Source organism: Rana temporaria, chromosome 10 (assembly GCF_905171775.1).
Source record: "Rana temporaria chromosome 10, aRanTem1.1, whole genome shotgun sequence".
In the NCBI taxonomy this organism is placed as follows: domain Eukaryota; kingdom Metazoa; phylum Chordata; class Amphibia; order Anura; family Ranidae; genus Rana; species Rana temporaria.
The window spans coordinates 15,664,954-15,688,596 of NC_053498.1; the positions used below are offsets into that span (position 1 = coordinate 15,664,954).

Here is a 23,643-nt window from a genome sequence, read left to right on the forward strand (position 1 = left end):
AGGAGCTTCGGACCGGGTCGCGGGCGCGCGCCCGCGACCCACGGCTGGGCACTTAAAAAGGACGTACATGTACGTGCTTGTGCCCAGCCGTGTCCATTCTGACGACGTATACCTGCAGGAGGCGGTCCTTAAAGCGGTGGTTCACCCTGCAGAACAACTTTTTAGCATAAAATTAGGCATAGTAGCGCGAGCTACAGTATGCCTGTCTTAATTTTTTTATCTCCGTACTCACTGTGTAATCGTACATAGAAGATTCTGACTGCCCGCGGGGAATGGGCGTTCCTTTCAAGAGGGAGGATGATTGACGGCCGGCTCTGGCACGTCACGCTCCCCGAAGACAGCCGGAGTAGGTCTCGGCTCTTCATGGCGCCTGCGCACAGACTATGCGCAGGCGCCGTGAAGAGCCAAGCCTATTTCGGCTATTTCCGGAGAAGCGTGACGCGCCAGAGCCGGCCGTCAATCACCTTCCGTCTGGATTGGAACGCCCATTCCCCGTGGGCAGTCGGAATCTTCTATGTACGATTACACAGTGAGTACGGGGATACAAAAATTAAGACAGGCATACTGTAGCTCGCGCTACAATGCCTAATTTTATGCTAGAAGAAAAAAAAATGTTGTTTTTTTTTTTATAGGGTGAACCCCCGCTTTAAGTGGTTAAAGGAGAATTAACCCCAAAAAAAGGTTAATTAAAACCACTACTATTCCTTTATATTGGCTTTTAAAATGTACAAATGCAGCAATTTAGAATTTGGATGAAAGGTTTAGTACTGGGAAACACTTTTTGAAAGATAAAAAGTGCATTTTATATAGATCAGACCAAAATGAGGGACAAATGAGGAGGAAAGAGGGACAGAGGGACATTGCTCCAAATCAGGGACAGTCCCTCGAAATCAGGGAAAGTTGGGAGCTATGCTCAGACTGCAGATGTCATTTAAAGTGGAAGTAAACCCTCCTATTGTTTTCAGCCAAGGAAGCTGCCATATTGGCCTCTGTTTAATCTGCAACTGCCACGATGCTGCACATGTGATCAGTTATGAAACCAGCCATTGGATGGTTTGACAGTTTGGTTGAGAGCACAAGCAAATGTGACATCTAGCATTTCCGGCATGCCGGGAATGTTAACTGTTTTTTATCAAATAGATGGGTTTACTTCCGCTTTAAGTGGACCTAATAATTGATATAATTATTCAATAATAATTGTTCATTATGTTATTGAAAATAAAAATGTTAGGTAACTGTTTTTTTTTTCTCTTTAATGTTTATAGCCGCTCTCACTGCTCCTGCCCTCGTTCCTAATTCTGCTCCTAATCATCTTTTAAATGGCTCCTATGCGTCTTTCCATTGTGATGCCGGTGAGCAGCATGTTGCTACTTACACTTTCTACCGTGATGGGAAGAACATCTGCTCAGAGCCCCATGTCACCTGCAGGGACTCCTACCTCTACTTCCAGACGATCTCCAAGCATGACAGCGGAAGGTACACCTGCACCATCCAGAACACTGCCGGCACCAGCAGCACCAGTAACATCCTGCAACTGAGTGTATCAGGTGAGTGATGAGTTAAGGGTCAAAGTCGCACGAGATCTTTTTATGGCAGGTACATTTTAATTGTAAATCAAGCCATGGAAATTCTTGCCCGAGCTGATAATTCAAGAATCATTTCAGCGTGAAGGTCAGTGGGAAATTCTCTACCTCTGCCAGGCATTCAATATATTTTTTAAGAAGGTCTTTTCGGTTCGCAGGGTCACTGGCCTGAAGTTGCAGGCTTGAAATACTGTGCTGGGTGATGCTGGTGTAGCGCCTGGTTACCTACCAGATCTGGTGCTATGTTAAATTCAGAGGGGGTCAGAGAGTTAGTTAACTCTGACCAGTTTGATTTGTTCAAATTTTGAACTTTGTCTCAGCTTTGGCTGTGCTGTGTGTCCATTCAGTCGTTTCTGGGGTGCTGATCTCACCCCAGGTCGGCAGGTGGCAGCAGAGGAGTCAAGGACTGGGTGCTCTTGCCCAGCAGCCTATCAGGAGGGTTTGGCCTCGCCAGGCCCGTCACTACAGGACAGGCAAAACAAACAATTGCTTGGGGCCCCCAACTTCCCCTTCCCAGGATGTAGCCAAGCTCCTCTTCCTTCCACCTGGAGTCCTGTCAGTCCGGCCGGGTACCGCGCGTGGTACAGGAGATTCAGTTTCCTGTTCCCGGCCGGACTGACAGGAAGTGAACTATCTGATAGGGGACTGGGGAAGAGGCAGGGAGAAGAGGAGCTCGGCCACGCTACAGCTGCAGCCTACAGGGAAGAAGGGGAGGTAAGAATAGAAAGAAAATTTTGTGTAGCGCTAATGTAGGCTTTGCATGCGGGGGGTGCTTGGGGGCCCCCATTTTGCTTGGGGCCCCCAAATTCCCTCAAATGGCCCTGGGCCTCGCTGTGCATGCTGGGAGAGAGTATTTATGAGGCAGACGCCATTTTCCTGGGCTTCTCCTCGTGTGGGCCCACCTTTAGGGTAGCCACTTCACGCCGCAACGTGCAACGCAAGGATCCTGGTTTCGGGACCACCTTGGCCCGGAGCAATTGATCTGCTGCTTGGGGATACAGTATTCGACTGGGTCCCACCTAAGAAGGTCCTGGGCCGTCCGTCCAGTTGGAAGAGGCCGTACGGTGGAGAGTCTGCCTGAGGAGCACCAAGAGAGGAAGAGGAGCGGCCCCTCCCCCAAGCACTGCTAGGCTGGACGGGCTGCCCTATGCTCACACACCAGTTCTGGACAGACACACACCTATGCTCAGAACACTAGTTCTGGATGGACACACACCTATGCTCAGAACACTAGTTCTGGAAGGACACAAACAAGGAGAGAAGGAGGGAGGGGAGAACTCTGGCACTTTGGCGCCCCCACCTCTGTTGGCACCTGGGTGCAAAGCACCCTGCCTAGGATCGGCCCTGTAGGGCAATATCTTGGTGCCAGGATGAATGAACCCTTGTGCATGCACATAAGTTACATCATCCTGAGATGATCATTCAGGATGTCCAAAGACCCAGTGCCTGGAGGAACCCAGGGAGAACATGCTGGCAGCAGAGAGGGACCTGACCAACAATCGCCTAGTTGGAAAAGAGTTAAAGGGGTTGTAAGGGTTAATTATTTTTTTTTTAAATAACAAACATACCATACTTACCTCCACTGTGCAGTTCATTTTGCACAGAGTGGCCCCGATCCTCGTCTTCTGTGGTCCCTCGGCGGCTGTTTCGGCTCCTCCCCGCAAGAGCTAACCCCCCTCTGGGAATCGCTCTCCCGTGTGATACAGTGGCGGCCATAGCCGCCGAGTGTATAACTCGGCGGCGCCCCTCGGCACGCCACGTCATTGATTTGATTAACAGCAGCGGGAGCCAATGGCTGCGCTGCTATCAATCTCCAATGAAGAGCCGCCTCAAGCTGGGGGAAAGCATCGTGGGATCGCGCCCACAGAGTTTCGTGGCTCAGGTAAGTAAAACTCTATGCGCACTGCATTACTACTCTCCTTGGGACACCCAAAGGTGTCCCAGGCTGCTAAAGTGTTCGGGTTTGGCTTGAAGGAAAGGTGGCAACCCTAATGGTGGTATCCCTCTTAAAGCGGTTGTATACCCTTTTTTTTTTTTACTTCTATCTACAGGTAAGCCTATAATAAGGCTTACCTGTAAGTAAAAAGAATATCTCCTAAACCTGTACGGTTTAGGAGATATTCCCCTTGCAATGAGCTGCGGACTTCAGCGGCGCATGCGCTCCGGAGATTCTCGGCTGAATGTCCAGCAGACGCCGGACCTTGCCGGAACTAAGTCTCCTGCGCGCAGCGCCGGAGCCGCGATACCCGGAAAACACGCGAGGGAAAATGTCCGCTCCCTCGGCGTGGACCGGGATCACCTGCGATGCCTCGGTGCATACTAGCTCATTATGCCTTTTGCCTTACAGGTTAGAAAAAAAATAGAAATTGGCGGGTATACAACCGCTTTAATGGCCGTGATCAGCACCGATGGCTATAGCCAGTGGCGCTGATTGGAAGAACATTTTCCAAAAGCCTGGCTGTACACAAATTGATCGACTTGTGTACAACCAGTCCCCCATATGTGGATCAAAATGTGTCCATTCCCTGCAGAACTGGCTGAATTTCTTTCCTAACATAAACTAATGCTATGACCTCACCCCATTGTGAAGACACACCCAAGTTAATGAGGTTATCTCTCCGATTAGGTCCTTGTGATTTCTCTACGTCACACACACCTTCATCAGCATGAAGCAACTTTTGCAATCGTGTCCAACGATAACAACCCACAGTAATGGAGAAACATGCTGACGGCACATTGCTGCTTCATATTTCATGACTGATGGGGCATTGTTTTGCAATCCCGCCTAGCCCCGTCTGCCCTAAGATACCTGTTATCACATCACATGAACTCTTACTACATAACCTACCATTACATCTATTTTTAGAGAAAGGAAATAGGTCAGCCATCATTGCTATCCTCTTTCTAGAGTAGCATACCTCCCAACCGTCCCTGATTTCGCGGGACTGTCCCGCGACTCGCGTAAAATCCCGCGATCAGTGCTAGAGTCCCGCGATTCCGCAGCACCCCCACCCCCGGTGAATCCCGCGGCCCCGCGATTGGCAATAATCCCCCCCTCAACAACTCAGATCCACTGAATCCCCCCCCCCCCCCCCGCTGAACAACTCCGATCCGCGGACCCCCCCGCTCAACAACTCTGATCCGAGGACCCCCCCCCCCCCGCTCAACAACTCCGATCCACGGAACCCCCCCCCCCCCTCCGCTCAACAACTTTGATCCACGGAATTCCCCCCCCCGCTCAACAACTTCGCTGGGAGGTATGCTCATTTGTCCCTCATTCTGAAGTTGAAAAGTTGGGAGGTATGGAGTAGAGGTTAGTGATCAGGTTGTCATGCTGCTCCTTCGGGCTTCAAATCAATGTGGCTGACAAGACCTGTAATAAGTAGGCGGCCAGGGAAGTCAGAACCCCTGATATGCATTCTTAACCCCACTTCCTGCCCGGTCAATAGTCAATTGACATCCAGGAAGTGGTTGTGAAATCCTGACTGGAGGTCTATTGACGTCCTGCAGGATTTCATGCCGGCGCGTGGCCCCGGGGGTGCGCAGCGTGGCGATCGGTGAAGCGGGGTGTCAGTCTGACACCCTGCATCTCTGATCTCGGTAAAGAGCCTCCGGCGGAGGCTCTTTACCACGTGATCAGCCGTGTCCAACCACGGCTGATCACGATGTAAACAGGAAAAGCCGTTGATCGGCTCTTCCTCACTCGCGTCTGACAGACGCGAGTGGAGGAGAGCCGATCGGCGGCTGTCTTGACAGGGGGGGTTCGCGCTGATTGTTTTTTAGCGCAGCCCCCCCTCGGATGCCAACACTGGACCACCAGGGAGTGCCCCCCAGTGCTCAATAGAGCAAAAAAAAACACCAATAAAAAAAAAATTAACACAATCGATGCCAATCAATGCCCACAAATGGGCACTGACTGGCAACATGGGCACTGGCTTAAATGATGCCCAGCAATGCCATCAGTGCCACCCCTCAGTGTCCATCAGTGCCACCCAGTGTCCATCAGTACCACCTCTTAGTGCCCATCTATGCCCAGTGCCCACCTATCAGTGCCCATCAGTGCCACCCATAAGTACCCATCAGTGCCACCCATAAGTGCCACTCATTAGTGCCCATCAGTGCCGCCAAAGAGTGCCAAGTGCCGGCTATGAGTGCCCATCAGTGCCGCCAATGAGTGCCCATCAGTGCAGCATACCAGCGCCGCCTATCAGTGCCCATCAGTGCCGCCTATCGGTGCCCATCAGTGCCACCTCATCAGTGCCCCCTCATCGGTGCCCATCAGTGCCGCCATATCAGTGCCCATATTTGAAGAAGAAAACGTACTTATTTACTAAAAAAATTAACAAAAAAAGAATATATATATTTTTTCAAAAATTTCGGTATTTTTTTAGTTGCGCAAAAAAAAAAATCGCAGAGGTGATCAAATACCACCAAAAGAAAGCTCTATTTGTGGGAACAAAAGGATAAAAAAAATCATTTGGGTACAGTGTAGCACGACCGCGCAATTGTCATTCAAATTGCAACAGCGCTGAAAGCTAAAAATTGGCTTGGGCAGGAAGGTGCGTAAGTGCCTGGTATAAGCCTCGTACACACGATCGGATTTTCCAATGGGAATTGTGTGATGACAGGCTGTTGTCGGAAAATCTGACCATTTCTACCCTCCATCGGACAATTGCTGTCAGATTTTCCGCGGACAAATGTGGGATAGCGTGCTTTAAAATTTTCCGCCAACAAATGTGTGTTGTCGGATTATCCGATCCTGTGTACGCAAGTCCTTCGGACGAAACTCCAAAGCATGCTCAGAGGCAATGCTCGCCATAACACAACATTAGCAGAAGTTGCCCAAAGGGTGGCGCTAAAGAGCTGAAAAAACACGTACCCTGTTTTCCTCGAAAGTAAGACATCCCCCGAAAATAAGACCTACTTAGGCCGCGTATACACGGTCGGTCAAAACCGATGGAAACGGACTGAAGGACCTTTTTATCGGTCCAAACCGACCGTGTGTGGGCCCCATCGGTCAGTTAGCCTTCGGTCGAAAAGTTTAGAACTTGCTTTAAAATTCAACCCCGGATTAGTGGGTCCTAACCTGTTAATAGAATGAAAGAACCTAGTGTCTCAACCTTGAAAATAAGACCTCCTCGATAATAGGGCCTCCCCCGAACATAAGGCATCCTGATAATAAGTCCCCCCGAAGCTACCGTAACTCTGTACCCTGGACCGTAGCGGCGGGCGCCGCCGCGCAGCTCACTATTGGCCGCAGCGCAGACGGAGCAGATAGGAAGTGCGCGGTTTCTTTTCATCAGAGAGCCCGCACCGCCGCCAGGACAAGCTGCCGCCTGCTGCTCGCTCTGCCCTGACGGAGTCTGGCCGACTCACAATTAGACAGTGAGTAGTGCGGAGCAGGAGTCGGGCACATTGTGTGGACACACAGGGGTGACTGAGGTAGGGGGGAAATGTCTGATAAAGGGGTGGGGGGGATGTCTGGTGAAGGTGTCCACTGGCACAGGGGTGGGGGAGGGGGATTACTTAAAATGACACAGGAGGATCAGAGGGGGGAATCAAAATGGCACAGGAGGATCAGAGGGGGTTACTAAAATGGTAACCCCCCCCCCCCCCCTCTGATTCTCCTGTGTCATTTTGATCGCCCCCCCTTCGTATACAGGTAATACATTTCCTTTTTTTGTTCAACAATAAATGTGTACCGTATTCTTCTTCATGGAAAAATAAGACATCCCCTGAAAATAAGACCTAGCGCATCTTTGGGAGCAAACATTTATATAAGACACTGTCTTATTTTCGGGGAAACAGGGTAGTTTTGTGTCTGTTGGTTGACAATTCTTTGCCGTTTGTATGCAATCCAAGTTCCTGACCAACGCCCTTCGGACAAAAGTCCTACGCTTTGTGCGATGAAAATCCGATCGTGTGTACCAGGCTTTATTCCAAAGCACTGGCATATAAAGTATTGAAGCTTTTATACTGCCTGTTCCGCCCCAGAGTGAAAGGGGCCTTAGGATGGAGTCGCCAGGACCAAGTGATCGGCGTCGGGGGACCGACATCGCGGGCGACTAGGACAAGTAAGTGTCCTTATTAAAAGTCAACAGGTACAATGTTAGTAGCTGCTGACTTTAAAAAAAAAAAAAAAAAAAAAATTGCGGGTGGAATCCCGATTTAACCACTTCCCGCCCGGTCCATAGGGGATATACGTCTGGGAAGTGGTTCTGAAATCCTGACTGGACGTCCATGGACGTCCTGCAGGATTTCATGCCGCGCGCGCCGTGGGGGCGCGCAGAGCGGCGATCGGTGGTGCGGGGTGTCAGTCTGACACCCTGCATCTCTGATCTCGGTAAAGAGCCTCCGGCGGAGGCTCTTTACCACGTGATCAGCCGTGTCCAATCACGGCTGATCACGATGTAAACAGGAAGAGCCGTTGAATGAATGAAAAACTTATAAAGCGCGGCGCATGCGAACTGAATCGCTTCTGGGCGCTAGTTGTTCGTGTCTCATGACATCAGAAGAGCAGAGTTTTGATCCGTCTTCTGAAAGTCAGGTGGTTTTCCTCCAACCGAACGCTGGTTGGTAAAGCGTTCCATAGTCTCGGACCTTGAAAAGCAAACCTTCTTTCTCCTTTGGACTTGTATTTGGTTTTTGGTACCCTGACCAGATTTTGGTCGGTGGATCGCAGAACGCGATTCGAATTGTGAGGTTCTATCTTGTCGCAAAGATATTGCGGAGCCTTCCCATGGATGCACTTATGTGTCAGGCAGAGTGCTTTAAATACAATTCTGTCTTTTACTGGCAACCAGTGAAGGGTTCTCAACGAAGGTGAGATTGATTCCCAATTTTTTTTTCCCAGTCACCAGTCTGGCGGCCGTATTCTGAACGACTTGCAGACGGGAGATTTGGTACTTTGGGAGTCCGAGGTACAGGGCGTTAGCATAGTCCAGTCTGGAATTCACGATTGTTCCCACCACGACTGCTACGTCTTCTTTGGGGATAAATGGAATAAGTCTGCGTAGTAGGCGCAACAGATGGTGCGCTCCGCTGACTACTGACCCTATTTGTGCGTCCATTGTCATGAAGGTGTCGAAGATGACCCCGAGACTTTTGACTTTGGAGCTAGGGGTGATGATTTGGCCCAGAATGGGCGGGGGTGTCCAGGTTGTTGCCAGTTGACTCTTTCGGCTGGCGTGAAACATAAGAAGTTCTGTTTTTGAACTGTTGAGTTTAAGATAACTCTTAGTCATCCAGTTTTCTATCAAAGAGAGACATTTCTCTAAACTGAGATGATGATCCTTTTTGTTGCAGATGCGAATATACAGTTGCGTATCGTCTGCATAAGAGTGATAGAGTAGTTCTTGGCTACTGATAATATCAAAGAGAGGGCGAAGATAGATGTTGAAAAGCACCGGTGACAGGGGGGATCCTTGGGGGACTCCACATGACACTGTGCGCTTTTCCGACGTGAAACAACCCAATTTAACTGTTTGTGATCGGTTTTCAAGAAAGGAAGAAAACCATGGTAAATCACCTTCTGCGACTTCTGCTACCTTGGCTAGTCGCATCAGTAACAGGTAGTGGTCTACCGTGTCAAAGGCTGCGCTTAGGTCCAGCAGAACCAGGAGACAAGATTCTCCTTCGTCTGCGGCCTCGAGGGCATCGTCCCATATTTTGAGTAAGGCCGTTTCTGTCCCGTGTCCGGGACGGAAGCCTGATTGTAATGGATCCAGTAGATTGTGGGTATCTAGATGCTGTTGCAGCTGTTGTACCACTACTTTCTCCATTATCTTGGAGAGAACATTTAGGCCTGTTATGGGACGGCGGTGAGTTGGGTCCTTGGGATCCAGGTTAGGTTTTTTCAAGATGGGCTGGATTGTGCCCTCTTTCAACAGGGATGGCACTGTGCCTTCCTTAAATGACTGGTTTATAAGCTGTGTGATGGGTGGTGCCAGGATGTCGGCACATTCCTTCAGCAGTTTGGTGGGGATGATATCATTGGGCGATGTGCTGTTCCGCAAAGCACCAATGATATTTTTTGTGGTATCGATGGAGATCGGTTCCAGAGTGAACTTTGTTGATTGTAGAAGGTTTCTGTTGGTGTTTTGTGGTTGATTGACGGTGGGGTTGAGGGGGGTATTGTTTTGCATGATGCTTTCCCGGATTCTTTCAATTTTGTTGATGAAGAAATCCGATAGTTCATTGCAGAACTCTTGGGTGTCTGAGTTGGGGACTTCAAGACATCCCGGATTCATGGTCTGGGTGACCATCTTGAAGAGTTCGCGGGGGCGGTTTAGGGCGCTGTTAATCGCCATAGAAAAATGATGTTTCATGGCTTTGAAGATTTCTTTATGATATCGTGTTGTTATTGCCTTGTAGATGATGAGGTTATCCTCTGCAGGACTTCTTTTCCAGGCGGCTTCCGCCCTTCTGCGCTCTTGCTTCAGAAGCGACAGCTGGTTGTTGAACCAGCCGGACTTTCTTTTTCGGATGCAGGCTTTGCGTTTCGGTGCTACTAAATCGGCTGACTGTAGCAGGGCTGCGTTTATGGCATCCAGTGTATCTGCGGCTGTTTGATGTGGATGGATTGTTTTGATTCGGTTTCCCAAGGTAGATTTGAAGAGTTCCGAATGGAGCTTCTTCTGAGATCTAGCCCAGTGTGTTGTCACCGGCTTGGGTGCTTTTATCACTGGGGGAATTTTGGAGATTATGAAATTAATTGCATGGTGGTCTGTCCATGGCAATGGTTCATTTTCTAAAATGCTTATTTCAGATTTTGTCTGAAAATTAGGTCGAGTGTGTGACCTGAAGCATGTGTTGGCCCGCATATAAGTTGCTGTAGCCCTAATCCTTCCAGGTGATCAATGCAGGCGTCCGCAATGGGATCCTGTGCGGATCCTCACTCGCTTCTGACAGACGCGAGTAGAGGAGAGACGATCGGCGGCTCTCTTGACAGGGGGGGTTCGCGCTGATTGTTTATCAGCGCAGCCCCCCCTCGGATCGCCACACTGGACCACCAGGGAAGGGCAAAAAAAAAAGTCAGTGGAAAAAAAAAAAAGCAGTAAAAAATAAAAAAGATGCCAGTCAGTGCCCACAAATGGGCACTGACTGGCAACATGAATAAATCATTGCTGCCCCACAGTGTCCATCAGTGCCACCCCACAGTGTCCATCAGTGCCACCCCACAGTGTCCATCAGTGCCACCCCACAGTGCCCATCCATGCCCAGTGCCCACCTATCAGTGCCCATCTGTGCCACCCATAAGTATCCATCAGTGCCACCCATAAGTGCCGCCCATGAGTGCCCATCAGTGCCCATCAGTGCCGCCTATGAGTGCCCATCAGTGCCGCCTATGAGTGCCCATCAGTGCCGCATACCAGCGCCGCCAATCAGTGCCACCTCATCTGTGCCCATCAGTACTACCTCATCGATGTCCATCAGTGCCATCTCATCGGTGCCCATCAGTGCTGCCATATCAGTGCCCGTAATTGAAAGAGAAAACTTACTTATTTACAAAAAAAATTACAGAAAAAAATAAAAACGTCATTTTTTTTCAAAATTTTCAGTCTTTTTTTAGTTGTTGCGCAAAAAATAAATAAAAAAAGGAGGTGATCAAATACCACAAAAGAAAGCTCTATTTGTGGGGAAAAAAGGACGCCAATTTTGTTTGGGTACAGTGTAGCATGACCGCGCAATTGCCATTCAAAGTGCGACATGGCTGAAAGCTGAAAATTGGCTTGGGCGGGAAGGTGCGTAAGTGCCTGGTATGGAAGTGGTTAAGGTACTTTTTTCAACTAAAAGTTTAAAGATAGTAAAAAGTTAAATAAGAAAAAATCCACACAATATACATAAAATAAAGTAAACTACCCTAAACACACCCCCAAAACGCCCTCTAAGTTGAAAATAAGAAAAGTGTAGATCTTATTTGTTCATTTTTCTAAAGCAAATTTTGCCAAATTTCACTCAATGATCCAAAACTAAGTTTCCAATTTTGGCAAAATTTCACTCAAATGCCTCCAATGACTTCTCAGTTGGAGTACTGCGCCTCAATCTTTGTATTTCCTGAAAGATTTGATCACGTCAATGAGGAACAAAATGTCACATCACGCGCGCAGGTCAGTTTATTGCCTCTGTCCACTGTAAAAGAAAAGGCTTGTCACTGGAACCACCCCGAGGAAAAAATGAATTCATCCATCCCGGCAAGTTAATGAGTAAACGATGGAGATAAAAAGGGCCATATATTGTGCAAGTCCCCCGGAGATCAACACTCACAGGAGAGCAAAGAGAGCGACAGACATGGACCTCAGCCCAGCCCTGTGCATCTGCATCCTTCTGTCTGTTACATTAGGTGAGTACATCACCCGGAATATGAATTTACAACATTGGAAAAGAAAGGACATTTTTCAGAAACGGACTCCTTCCAGCCATGTCCTTGAATCACCAATTTCAAATCTTAATCTTAACTTAAGGCATGCTAGAATGATTAGGGAAATATTGTCGGAAACGCTATTTTAGCATTCCTTAAACATACTTTAAAGTGGTTCAAGTGCTCCTGCAGTTTGATAAATAGGGCTCATAGGGTCATAGCCAGGGCCGGCCACCAGGGGGCTACAGGGAGTACACCTGTAAGGGGCCTGGTGGTCCCCAGGAGCCCGGATGGCATCCCCCTTTTTTAAATGTTTTATTTTTTTCCGTCAGCACCCAAAGCCCCCCCCCCCGACCTCTAAGGGGCCCGGTGGTCCCCAGTGCCCCGGATGGCATCCCTCTTTTAAAAAAAATATATATATCCCCCTTTGGCATCCCCCTTTTTTTTTTTATTGTTCGTCAGCACCCAAAGTCCCCCGACCTCTAAGGGGCCCTGTGGTCCCCAGTGCCCCAGATGGCATCCCCCTTTTTTTTTTTTTTTTTTTCGTCAGCATCCAAAGCCCCCCCGACCTCTAAGGGGCCCGATGGTCCCTAGGGCCCCAGATGGCATCCCCCTTTTTTTTTTTAATTGTTCGTCAGCACCCAAAGTCCCCCGACCTCTAAGGGGCCCGGTGGTCCCCAGGGGCCCAGATTGCATCCCCTTTTTTATGTATTTATTTATTTTTCTATCAGCACCCAAAGCCCCCCCCCCCCCGACCTCTAAGGGGCCCGGTGGTCCCCAGTCCCCCGGATGGCATCCCCCTTTTTAAAAAAAAAAATATTTTTTTTTTATTTTTTTCGTCAGCATCCAAAGCTCCCCCGACCTCTAAGGGGCCCGATGGTCCCTAGGGCCCCGGATGGCATCCCCTTTTTTTTTTATTGTTCGTCAGCACCCAAAGCCCCCCGACCTCTAAGGGGCCCAGATTGCATCCCCTTTTTTATTTATTTATTTATTTTTCTATCAGCACCCAAAGCCCCCCTCCGACCTCTAAGGGGCTCGGTGGTCCCTAGAGCCCCGGATGGCATCCCCCCTTTTTTTTTTTCGTCAGCACCCAAAGCCCCCCGACCTTAATTTGCGGAGGGGCAGCCCCCCCTGCTTCTCGATTTGTGGCGGCCCCATGCTTCTCAAATTGCGACATTCCCCCCCCCCCCCTCCGCTTCTCAATTTGCAGCAGCAGCACCCCCCCCCCCCCCCCCCCCCCGGTTCCCACAATCAGATTTTCAGATTAAAAAAGTCAGATGGACTTGTTTCATCGGAGTAAAAAAAATAGAACATGTTTTAAATTCTTCCGATGGAAAAAAATCAGGTGGGAAATTCTGATCGTCTGTGTGGAATTCCGTCAGAGAAAAATCCACGCATGGTCAGAATGAAGTCGACGCATGCTCGGAAGCATTGAACTTCATTTTTCTCGGCTCGTCGGAGTGTTTTACGTCACCGCGTTTTGGACGGTCGGAATTTAGTCTGACAGTGTAATGCAAGACATCTTGCATTGGGTTTTGTAAGTATTTGCAATATTTATATGCAGCGCTGGTAATAATTTAATGACACCTAAAAAATCCCATTATTACACAGAACTTGTTGTTTTCAAAGAATTTGGGGTTGTGGTTTCTTGATTTTGTTTTTTAAACCCGTTTTGCACAGAAAGGAATATTATAATAGAGATAGAGGGGCAGATCCACGAAGAAGTTACGACGGCGTATCTATTGATACGCCGCGTAACTTCTATTTTGCTCCGGCGTATCTTTGTTTTCTATCCACAAAACAAGATACGCCTGAAGCTGGGCTAGATCCAACTGGCGTACGTCTTAGTACACCGTCGGATCTAAGGTGCATATTTACGCTGGCCGCTAGGTGGCGCTTCCGTCAAATTCCGCGTCGAGTATGCAAATTAGCTAGATACGCGAATCCACAAATGTACGTCCGGCCGGCGCATTTTTTTACGTCGTTTCCGTAAGGCTTTTTTCGGCGTAAAGTTACCCCTGCTCTATGAGGCGTACTCAATGTTAAGTATGGACGTCGTTCCAGCGTCGAATTTTGAAAATTTTACGTCGTTTGCATAAGTCGTTCGCGAATAGGGCTTTGCGTAGAATGACGTTCACGTCGTAAGCATTGGCTTGTTGCGGGTTAATTTCGAGCATGCACACTGGGATACCCCCACGGACGGCGCATGCACCGTTCAGAAAAAACGTCATTTACGTCGGGTCAAGTAAAATTAACATAAAACACTCCCACATATTTAACATTTGAATTCCGCGCCCTTACGCCGGCAGATTTACGCTACGCCGCCGTAACTTTAGAGGCAAGTGCTTTGTGAATACAGCACTTGCCTCTCAAAGTTGCGGCGGCGTAGCGTTAATACGATACGCTACGCCTGCCGAAAATTACGATCCGCTACGTGGATCTGGCCCAGAGTGGGAAATTTGTGATATTTGCAAAAATGTGGATCTCCCATATTTCTGAGTCCTACTAAGGCTGGCCATACATGGGACACATTTCGAAAGAATTTTCTTTTGAAAATCCGAAAATTTGTGCGTTTTGTGATCCGATGGCGGCCACCATTGATTTCCAAATTCGACCAACCAAGCCTTCAATTTCACCTCATGTCGCTACAGAAAAAAAAAATCGGTGTCTGGGAATTTTCTTTTCTCGCACATGTGCATTTCTTTTTTTATTACATTTCTTGCACGATTCTCCCATGTTTTTCAAAAAATGTCCAACAATTTCTGATTATTACATTTCTACAGTTTCCGATTATTAAAATTCGATGGCCGCACGGAAATCGGCTGTTGCTGCAGCCCACTATTGGTGCGAAATACGAGCAAAAATTGTTAGATAAGATTGTCGAAAGAAAGTTCTTTTGAACTTCGACCCGATGAAAACGGACCGATGGATTTTTTCATTAGATATCCGATGAAGCTGGCTTTCATCAGTCTTGCCCACACACCTTCGGTTAAAAATCTGTTCGTGTCAGAACGCGGTGACGTAAAACACAACGACGTGCTGAGAAAAATGAAGTTCAATGCTTTCGAGCATGCGTCGACTTGATTCTGAGCATGCGTGGATTTTTAACCGATGGACTTGCCCGCAGACGATCGTTTTTTTTCTATCGGTTTTTTAACCATCAAATCATTTTGAAACAGGTTCTAAGTTTTTTCACCGATGGGGAAAAAAAAAACGATGGGGACCACACACGATCGGTTCGTCCGATAAAAACGGTCAATCGGACCGTTTTCATGGGACAAACCGATCGTGTGTACGCGGTATTACAGTGGTCAACAAGACAAACCAAAATTGTAAATCCAGACAGCCATAACAAAAACAAAACAAAAAAAAAAAACTCCAGAAATGCAATCAGCATAAATGCAATCAGCATATGATTTTTTTAATCAAAATTAGATAGATGACTTTCTAATGAACTATATATTAAATAGTAATTGTTTGACCTGATGCAGTCTTGATATATATATATATATATATATATATATGGCGGAGAACATTCCAAGAGATGGAGAGCGTGGACATCAGTTCATCAGACAGGGCTTCTTATAATCCCTTTTTCAATGATTTTTATTTTATATTAGTTGTACAATTTTATAGTTATTTATACATACATATTTATAGTTATTTATTGCTACATATTTATAGTTATTTATACATACATATTTATAGTTATTTATACCTATATATTTATAGTTATTTATTTATGTATTATTTTAAAACATGCACACTTTTTAGTCTTGAGATATATATATTTATCTAAAAATAGGAGTAATATTAGTAAAACAACAACATACAGCAGCTAAGCACTATAACCCAGATAGAAGGTATAGAAACAGATATATAACAAAAAGTTCAGCCCTATAGAAAATGAATACAAAAATACATATACCAAAAACTTAGGTATTAAAGTGCAAATGCAGCATAAAGTGCTCAGATATAAAAAATTGCAACTATACACATATGCATATAAGTGACTTAAGTTCATAAATCAAAATCCTGGTGCAATGTGAATTTCAGTGAAGTGAATCATTCATAACAAGGGAAGCTTAAAGTGGTACTATAGGTTAATTTTTTTATTTATTTTTTAAACAAACATATCATACTTACATCCACTGTGCAGTACATTTTGCACAGAGGGGCCCTGATCCTCCTGTTCTGGGGTCCCACTGCGTCTCTCGCGACTCCTCCCCGCAAGAGCTAACCCCCTATGGGAAACTCTCTCCGGAGGGGCTTACCTTGCGGGCACGCTCCCGTGTGATATACTCGACGGCCATCGTCGCCAAGTGTATGACTCGGCCCCGTCCCCCGGCAGTCTCGTCATTGATTTGATTGACAGCAGCGGGAGCCAATGGATGCGCTGCTATCAATCTAACCAATGAAGAGCCGACAAGCCGTTTGGAAAGTGACGTGGGATCGCGCCCACGGAGATTGGGGGCTCAGGTAAGTAAAACGGGGGCTCGGGGGGCCGGTTAGTGCAAAGTGTTTTTTCACCTTAATGCATAGGATGCATTAAGGTGAAAAAACACGAAGGTTTACAACCCCTTTAATATATGAACTTGACCACGTGAGACCTGTCACCATGAAGAGACAAGAGGCTTACCAGAAAGCCAGCGACCGCCCTTACTCAGGGGGGTCATAAAAGGCTTATTGGATCTGAAATGCGTTGGATATTAGGTTCTTCTCTATCAGGGAAGCACTTTGTAGATAAACATTGTGAAAAACTCATCCAAAAAGTGGCCAATATGAAACAAGTTCTAGATAAACTCAAAGATTTGGATCTCCTGGACGATGAACAGTGTGATATTGTGAGCTGCAAGGAAACGTCCCAGGACAAAGATGAGAGAGCTCTTCAAGACTGTCCGAGGTTGGGGAGATGATTAATGTTTAATAGCCATGGTCAATATTTGCAGGTTTGCACTTTAATACCTATGTTTTTGGTATTTTCGTATATTAGAGCCGCACGATCCTGGGCAAAATGAGAATCACGATTCTTTTGCTTAGACCAGGGATCTTCAAACTACGGCCCTCCAGATGTTGCGGAACTCCACATCCCATGAGGCATTGTAAGAATCTGACATTCACTGAAATGATTAGGCATGATGGGAATTGTAGTTCCCGAACAACTGGAGGGCCATAGTTTGAGGACCCCTGGCTTAGACTAAAGATCACGATTCTCAAAAACTTAATAGCAGAAACCCCCCCCCCCCCCCCAATAAGTAAATAAACCTGTAATATATCTGAAAATATGAATGTATAAAAAACAGACCAGTGATATGTCTATAATGTTAAAGACCATATAACTCCTATGAAAAAATCAGAATCAAAATGTATATGGTAGTATGGTATATGAGTTATATGGTCTTTAACATTATAGACATATCACTGGTCTGTTTTTATACATCAGGAGCAGAACCGCCGGCAACCATTGGGTGGCGCATGGATCCACAATACAGTTGTACAGAATTGTGAGAAAGATTAATACATCAGAAGCAGTACCGCCGACAACCACTGGGTGGCGTATGGATACACACTACAGTTGTACAGAACTGTGAGAGAAGCCCAGGCATCCATCCAACGGCACAGGCTGATGACGTCGGTTCCGATATCGGTGCCATTTGCGTTCCACGCTGGTTACGTGGGACGGGCAGTGAGAGAAGAAAATCGTGAGTCATCCAGCCTGGAGATCGCACAGGGGGGGGGGGGTGAATCGAGATTGCGATCTTATTACGATTAATCGTGCAGCTCTACCATATATACTCGAGTATAAGCCGAGTTTTTCAGCACATTTTTTGGTGCTGAAAATGCCCCCCTTAGCTTATACTCGAGTCACCTTTTTGCACCTGATCTCCTGGATTTTGGGGACCCGGTACAAGTGTGCAACGTTTGTTGTCCGGGCAACCTACGGCCGGAGAGCACCGATTTTTCTAAGCTGGGCACCCCTTCCATAGACTCCCAAGTTAAACGGTAATTTCTCTGGTGACTTTGGGGAGCCGTACCGGCCGGTCGTAGGTGCCCTGGACCCTGAACTTGGCACACTTGTAGCCCCATTTCTCCTCTACAAGTGTTCAAAGTTTGTTGTCTGGGGGACCTAAGGCCGGGGAGCACCGATTTTTCAAAGCTGGGCACCCCTTCCATAGACTCCCATGTTAAACGTCAGTCTAGTCATGGGCACAGTGAGACATGGGCACAGTGAGGCATGGGCAGAGTGAGGCATGGACACAGTGAGGCATGGGCACAGTAAGGCAAGGGCACAGTGAGGCATGGGCACAGTGAGGCTTGGACACAGTGAGGCATGGACACAGTGAGGCATGCACATGGACACAGTGAGGCAAAGTGAGGCATGCAGATGGACACCCTAGGCTTATACTCGAGTCAATACGTTTTCCCAGTTTTTTTGTGGTAAACTTAGGTGCCTCGGCTTATATTCGGGTCGGCTTTTACTTGAGTATATACGGTATGTATTTTTGTATTAATTTTCTATAGCGCTGCACTTTTTGTTATATATATATTTTTTTTTTTTTTTTTTTTTTTTAATTCACCTAAAAATGTTAAACCTGATGAAGGGGCTTGTAACGAATCACAGCACAGTGATTGGACACAAGAGGCGGGATTTATGATTTCTCCAATCACAAGCAGGGGACAGGATTGTGCTCCTCCAGGCATTCCTGGCCAGGACAAGTACTGTCAGTGAGTAAAGCGGTGATGTGGCGGACTTTTTTGGGGGCATCAGATTATCCCGGGGGGTGGCTGTGTCAGTTTCATTCAGGGACACTATATTGTCCTGGAATGAAGGTGCCCGGGACAGACCTGCAAAATGCGGGACTGTCCCGGGCAATCTGGGACACATGGTCACCCTACCTCCAAGGCACCACCTTAAGGTCTGGAAAAACAGAAAAGGATGCAGTCTGCCGGGATATAGACTTGCAATAAGCTTATGATCAGGCCTGCATGAAAAACTGAAAGGTGGACCTTACCTGAAAGCCTGTGTGAAGGGGATCTAGTATCAGAAAGTAATAAAGTTGAAGGCCTTAAAGTGGAGTTCCACCCAAAAGTGGAAATTCCGCTTAATCCACTCCTCGCCCCCTTACATGCCACATTTGGCATGTAATTTTTTTGGGGGGGGGGAGTGGGGGCTTCAGGAGGAGTGGGACATCCTGTCCCACTTCCTCCTTCCGCCGAGGGGCTGCTAAGGCGATACTGCATATCGCCTTTTGGCAGCCCCTCCCCAGGCTATCGCCTGTCCAATCAGATGGCGCTGCGCCGCTCGCGCATGCGCAGTGGGTGCCCGGCCATGAAGCCGAAAGCTGTCACGGCCGGGTGCCGGAGCGGGGGGGGGGGGCGGAGCACTTTTTGTAGCTGCTGACTTTTAATAAACATTATAGCGGGGGTTCACCCTAAAAAAAAAAAAAAAAAAAAAATTCTACCATGCCATCTAGCATACTAGCGCGAGCTACAGTTAAGTTTCAGACGTTAGGCGTTAGACAGTAGGCGTTTCTATGCAGAGGGGAACATGATTGACGGCCGGCTATGGCGCGTCACGCTTCACGAAAATAGCCGAAATAGGACTTGGCTCTTCACGGCGCCTGCGCAGTCAGCTCCTAGTCTGTGCGCAGGCGCCATATAGCACCGTGAAGAGCCGAGTCCTACTCCGGCTATTTTTGGGAAGCGTGACGCGCCATAGCCGGCCGTCAATCATGTTCCCCTCTGCATAGGAACGCCTATTCCCCGGGGGAGTCTGAAACTTAACTAAGGGATTAAACTGTGAGTACGGCGCAAAAAAAAAAAATAAAGGCATACTGTAGCTCGCGCTAGTATGCTGGATGGCATGGTAGAAACTTGTTTTTTAGGGTGAACCTCCGCTTTAAAAATGCCTGGAACTCCCCTTTAAGTATTCACACAGATTTTGCTAACGTTTTGAGTTTTACTCAAGCACCTTCTTTAGTTTTAAACCTTTTTATTTCTTTACTTAATAGAATCTGCTTTTTTTATTTGTAGCCCCGACTTCTGCAGCGGTACTGACCAGTAATCAGACAGAATTGGTCTGGGAAGGAGAATCCGTGACTTTCAACTGTTCAACACTTACAGCTGCCAACTTTACCTGGAATGTGAATGGGTCTTCATTACCCGGAGGTGGTCATTATTATATTTTACTAGACCCTGAGAGACAATTTACTACTCTGACCCTCAGCCCTGTCTCCACGAATGACACAGGATCTTATACCTGTGAAGCTCGTAATACAACAATGAATGAGACCAGTAATGCTCTGATCCTGAATGTGGGCAGTAAGTAATATTTTATGTATTATTTCTATGAGAATGTATGGTGGTTTTGTAAATATACTTTATTTCACATTTATTATGGTCAGGACTACAAAAAAGTAAAAAAAATAAAAGAGGGGGAGAGAGGAGAGAGAAAGGAGAGAGAGAGAGCGAGGGGGGGGAGAGGAAGGGAGTGGGAGTGGGAGATAGAAAAAGAGAAGGGGAGAGAGAGAGAGGGAGGGAGGAAGTGGGAGATAGAGAGACAGAGAGAGAAAGGGGGAGGGAGGAGAGAGAGAGGGAGGGAGGAAGTGGGAGATAGAGAGACAGAGAGAGAAAGGGGGAGGGAGGAGAGAGAGAGAGGCAGCGGGAGGGAGAGGGAGATAGAGAGACAGGGAGAGAAAGGGGGAGGGAGGAGAGAGAGAGGCAGAGGGAGGGAGAGGGAGTTAGAGAGACAGAGAGAGAAAGGGGGAGAGAGGGAGGGAGAGGGAGATAGAGAGACAATTGAAGGGAGGAGAGTGCGAGAGGGAGAGGGAGAGGGAGATAGAGAGACAGAGAGAGAGGGGGGGAGGAGAGAGAGGGGGAGGGAGGGAGTGGGAGAGGGAGATAGAGAGACAGAGAGAGGGGGGATGGAGGAGAGAGAGAGGGGGAGAGAGAGGGAGGGAGAGGGAGATAGCGATAGAGGGGGAGGGAGATAGAGACAGAGAGAGAGAGACAAGGGAAGGGAGGAGAGTGTGAGGGGGGGAGAGGGTGAGAGGGAAAGGGAGAGGGAGAGAGGGGGAGGGAGTGGGAAAGGGAGATATAGAGACAGAGAGAGGGGGGAGGAGAGAGAGGGGGAGGGAGGGAGTGGGAGAGGGAGATAGAGAGACAGAGAGAGGGGGGAATGGAGGAGAGAGAGAGGGGGAGAGAGAGGGAGGGAGAGGGAGATAGCGATAGAGGAGGAGGGGAAGGGAGATAGAGAGACAGAGAGAGAGGGAGAGAGACAGGGGAAGGGAGGAGAGAGAGAGGGAAAAGGAGAGGGAGAGAGAGGGGGGAGAGAAAGGGGAAGGGAGATTGGGAAAGAGGGGGAGAAAGAGGGGGGTGAGAGGGGGAGAGAGGAGGAGATTGTGAGAGAGAGGGGGGAGGGAGAGAGAGAGGGGGGAAGGAAGGAGAGAGGGGGAGAGAGAGGGGGTGAGGGGGGAGAGCGAGAGAGATTATTCCATTTTTTTTTAATGTCCATGTTTCAGTTGCTGTACAAAAGAAGATGATTTACTAAGGAAAATAAACAAGAGAAGAAATAAACCATTAGGGTGTAGTCGGATTCGGGGCTTGCTTGGGCCCACGGGTATTCACTCACTTAGTGATGATAATATACTGATCTTCTAGTTTGATGCGCACATCAAAAAAATATTCAAACAATGCTTTAGCTCAGGTCACATGGGCAGTAAAACCACACGGTTGACCTGCATCTTTACTGCCCCCTGTTTGCCCACCATCAAATAACATGGCGGCTGCTCAAGTCTATAAATACTGTTGCACCCATAATGCTTCACCTTATGATGTGACAAAAATCGAACCCGGAATGTCACATTTGGCAGATGTTGCTCTCATGGAGGTCAGCGAAGCTGGACTGAAACTGCATTCCAACGGCCTGTTGTAATATTACTGCTGCCATACACTAGGGTTGCCACCTCATTCCTTTAAAACCAAACACATATTAACCACTTAAGCCCCGGACCATTATGCAGGTAAAGGACCAGGCCCCTTTTTGCGATTTGGCACTGCGTCGATTTAACTGACAATTGCGCGGTCGTGCGACGTGGCTCCCAAACAAAATTGGTGCCTTTTTTTTTCCCACAAATAGAGCTTTCTTTTGGTGGTATTTGATCACCTCTGCGGTTTTTATTTTTTGCGCTATAAACAAAAATAGAGCAACAATTTTGAATAAAGTGCAATATTTTTTACTTTTTGCTTGTTTGTTTACACTTACCTATCCCCGTTCTTCCTTTTTGTGACCTGATCGCGGGACATGGAGGACATGGTCGAGTCACGAGCGCGCCGGCGCTCTCGCGACCCACGGCTGGGCTTCTTAAAGGGGACGTACAGGTACGTCCATATGCCCAGCCGTGCCATTCTGCCGACGTCCGGCGGTCCTTAAGGTCCTTAAGTGGTTAATAATGACCGGGGGCCCTCTGATTCCTCCTGTATTAAATTGTATTGTAACCGTACTGTCTGCCCCATGTTGTAAAGCGCTGTGCAAATTGTTGGCACTATATAAATCCTGTATAATAATAATAATAATAATAATAATAATAACATTTAACTACAGCATGGCTTGTGTAGCTATTGCATAGCCTATATTGTATTTGCTATATTTTTTCACAAAAGTCCAACATAGTTAATTGTCTTTTTAACAGTTTTTTTTCATCACACATTTATTTTTTGTACTCATTTTTTTATTTCCAGTTTGGTTTTATTTAGGGGAAGTTTCAATAGCTGTCACCACCGTGAGAGGGATTATTAATGTCAGTTTTATTTGATCACAGCATATATTAGAATTAAAGATCAGTAAAGGACACATCTTTTTGCAGCAGTTGCTTTCTTAGTTTTTCCCTCAATTGCAGCCAATTTGTGCCCCCAAATGCAGCCAGTTTGTGCCCCAATTGCCGCCAGTTTTTCCCTCAATTGCAGCCAGTTTGTTCCCCCAATTGCAGCCAGTTTGTGCCCCTAAATGCAGCCAGTTTGTGCCCCCAATTGCAGCCAGTTTGTGCCCCCAATTGCAGCCAGTTTGTTCCCTCAATTGCAACCAGTTTGTGCCCCCAATTGCAACCAGTTTGTGCCCCCAATTGTCGCCAGTGTGTTCCCCCAATTGCAACCAGTTTGTGCCCCCAATTGTCGCCAGTGTGTTCCCCCAATTGCAACCAGTTTGTGCCCTCAATTGCCGCCAGTTTGCCCCCTCAAATGCAGCCAGTTTGTCCCCCCAAATGCAGCCAGTTTGTGCCCCCAATTGCAGCCAGTTTGTGCCCCCAAATGCAGCCAGTTTGTGCCCCCAATTGCCGCCAGTTTTTCCCTAAATTGCAGCCAATTTGTGCCCCCCCCAAATGCAGCCAGTTTGTGCCCCCAATTGCAGCCAGTTTGTGCCCCCAAATGCAGCCAGTTTGTGCCCCCAATTGCCGCCAGTTTTTCCCTCAATTGCCGCCAGTTTGTTCCCCCAATTGCAGCCAGTTTGTGCCCCCAAATGCAGCCAGTTTGTGCCCCTAAATGCAGCCAGTTTGTGCCCCCAATTGCAGCCAGTTTGTGCCCCCAATTTCAGCCAGTTTGTTCCCTTTTGCAACCAGTTTGTGCCCCCAATTGCAACCAGTTTGTGCCCCAATTGTCGCCAGTTTGTTCCCCCAATTGCAACCAGTTTGTGCCCCCAATTGCTGC

The 23,643-nt window shown here is 47.7% G+C and overlaps 1 protein-coding gene across 1 annotated transcript in view; it reads left to right on the forward strand.

Moving 5' to 3' along the window:
- Window positions 1-23,643, forward strand: part of LOC120916359 (carcinoembryonic antigen-related cell adhesion molecule 1-like) — a 59,515-nt gene that overhangs the window by 20,573 nt on the left and 15,299 nt on the right. Inside the window, exons 4-5 of the mRNA XM_040327278.1 lie at window positions 1,266-1,547; window positions 19,978-20,265. Of these exons, the coding sequence (XP_040183212.1) occupies window positions 1,266-1,547; window positions 19,978-20,265 (570 nt within the window). The remainder of the gene's footprint in view (window positions 1-1,265; window positions 1,548-19,977; window positions 20,266-23,643) is intronic.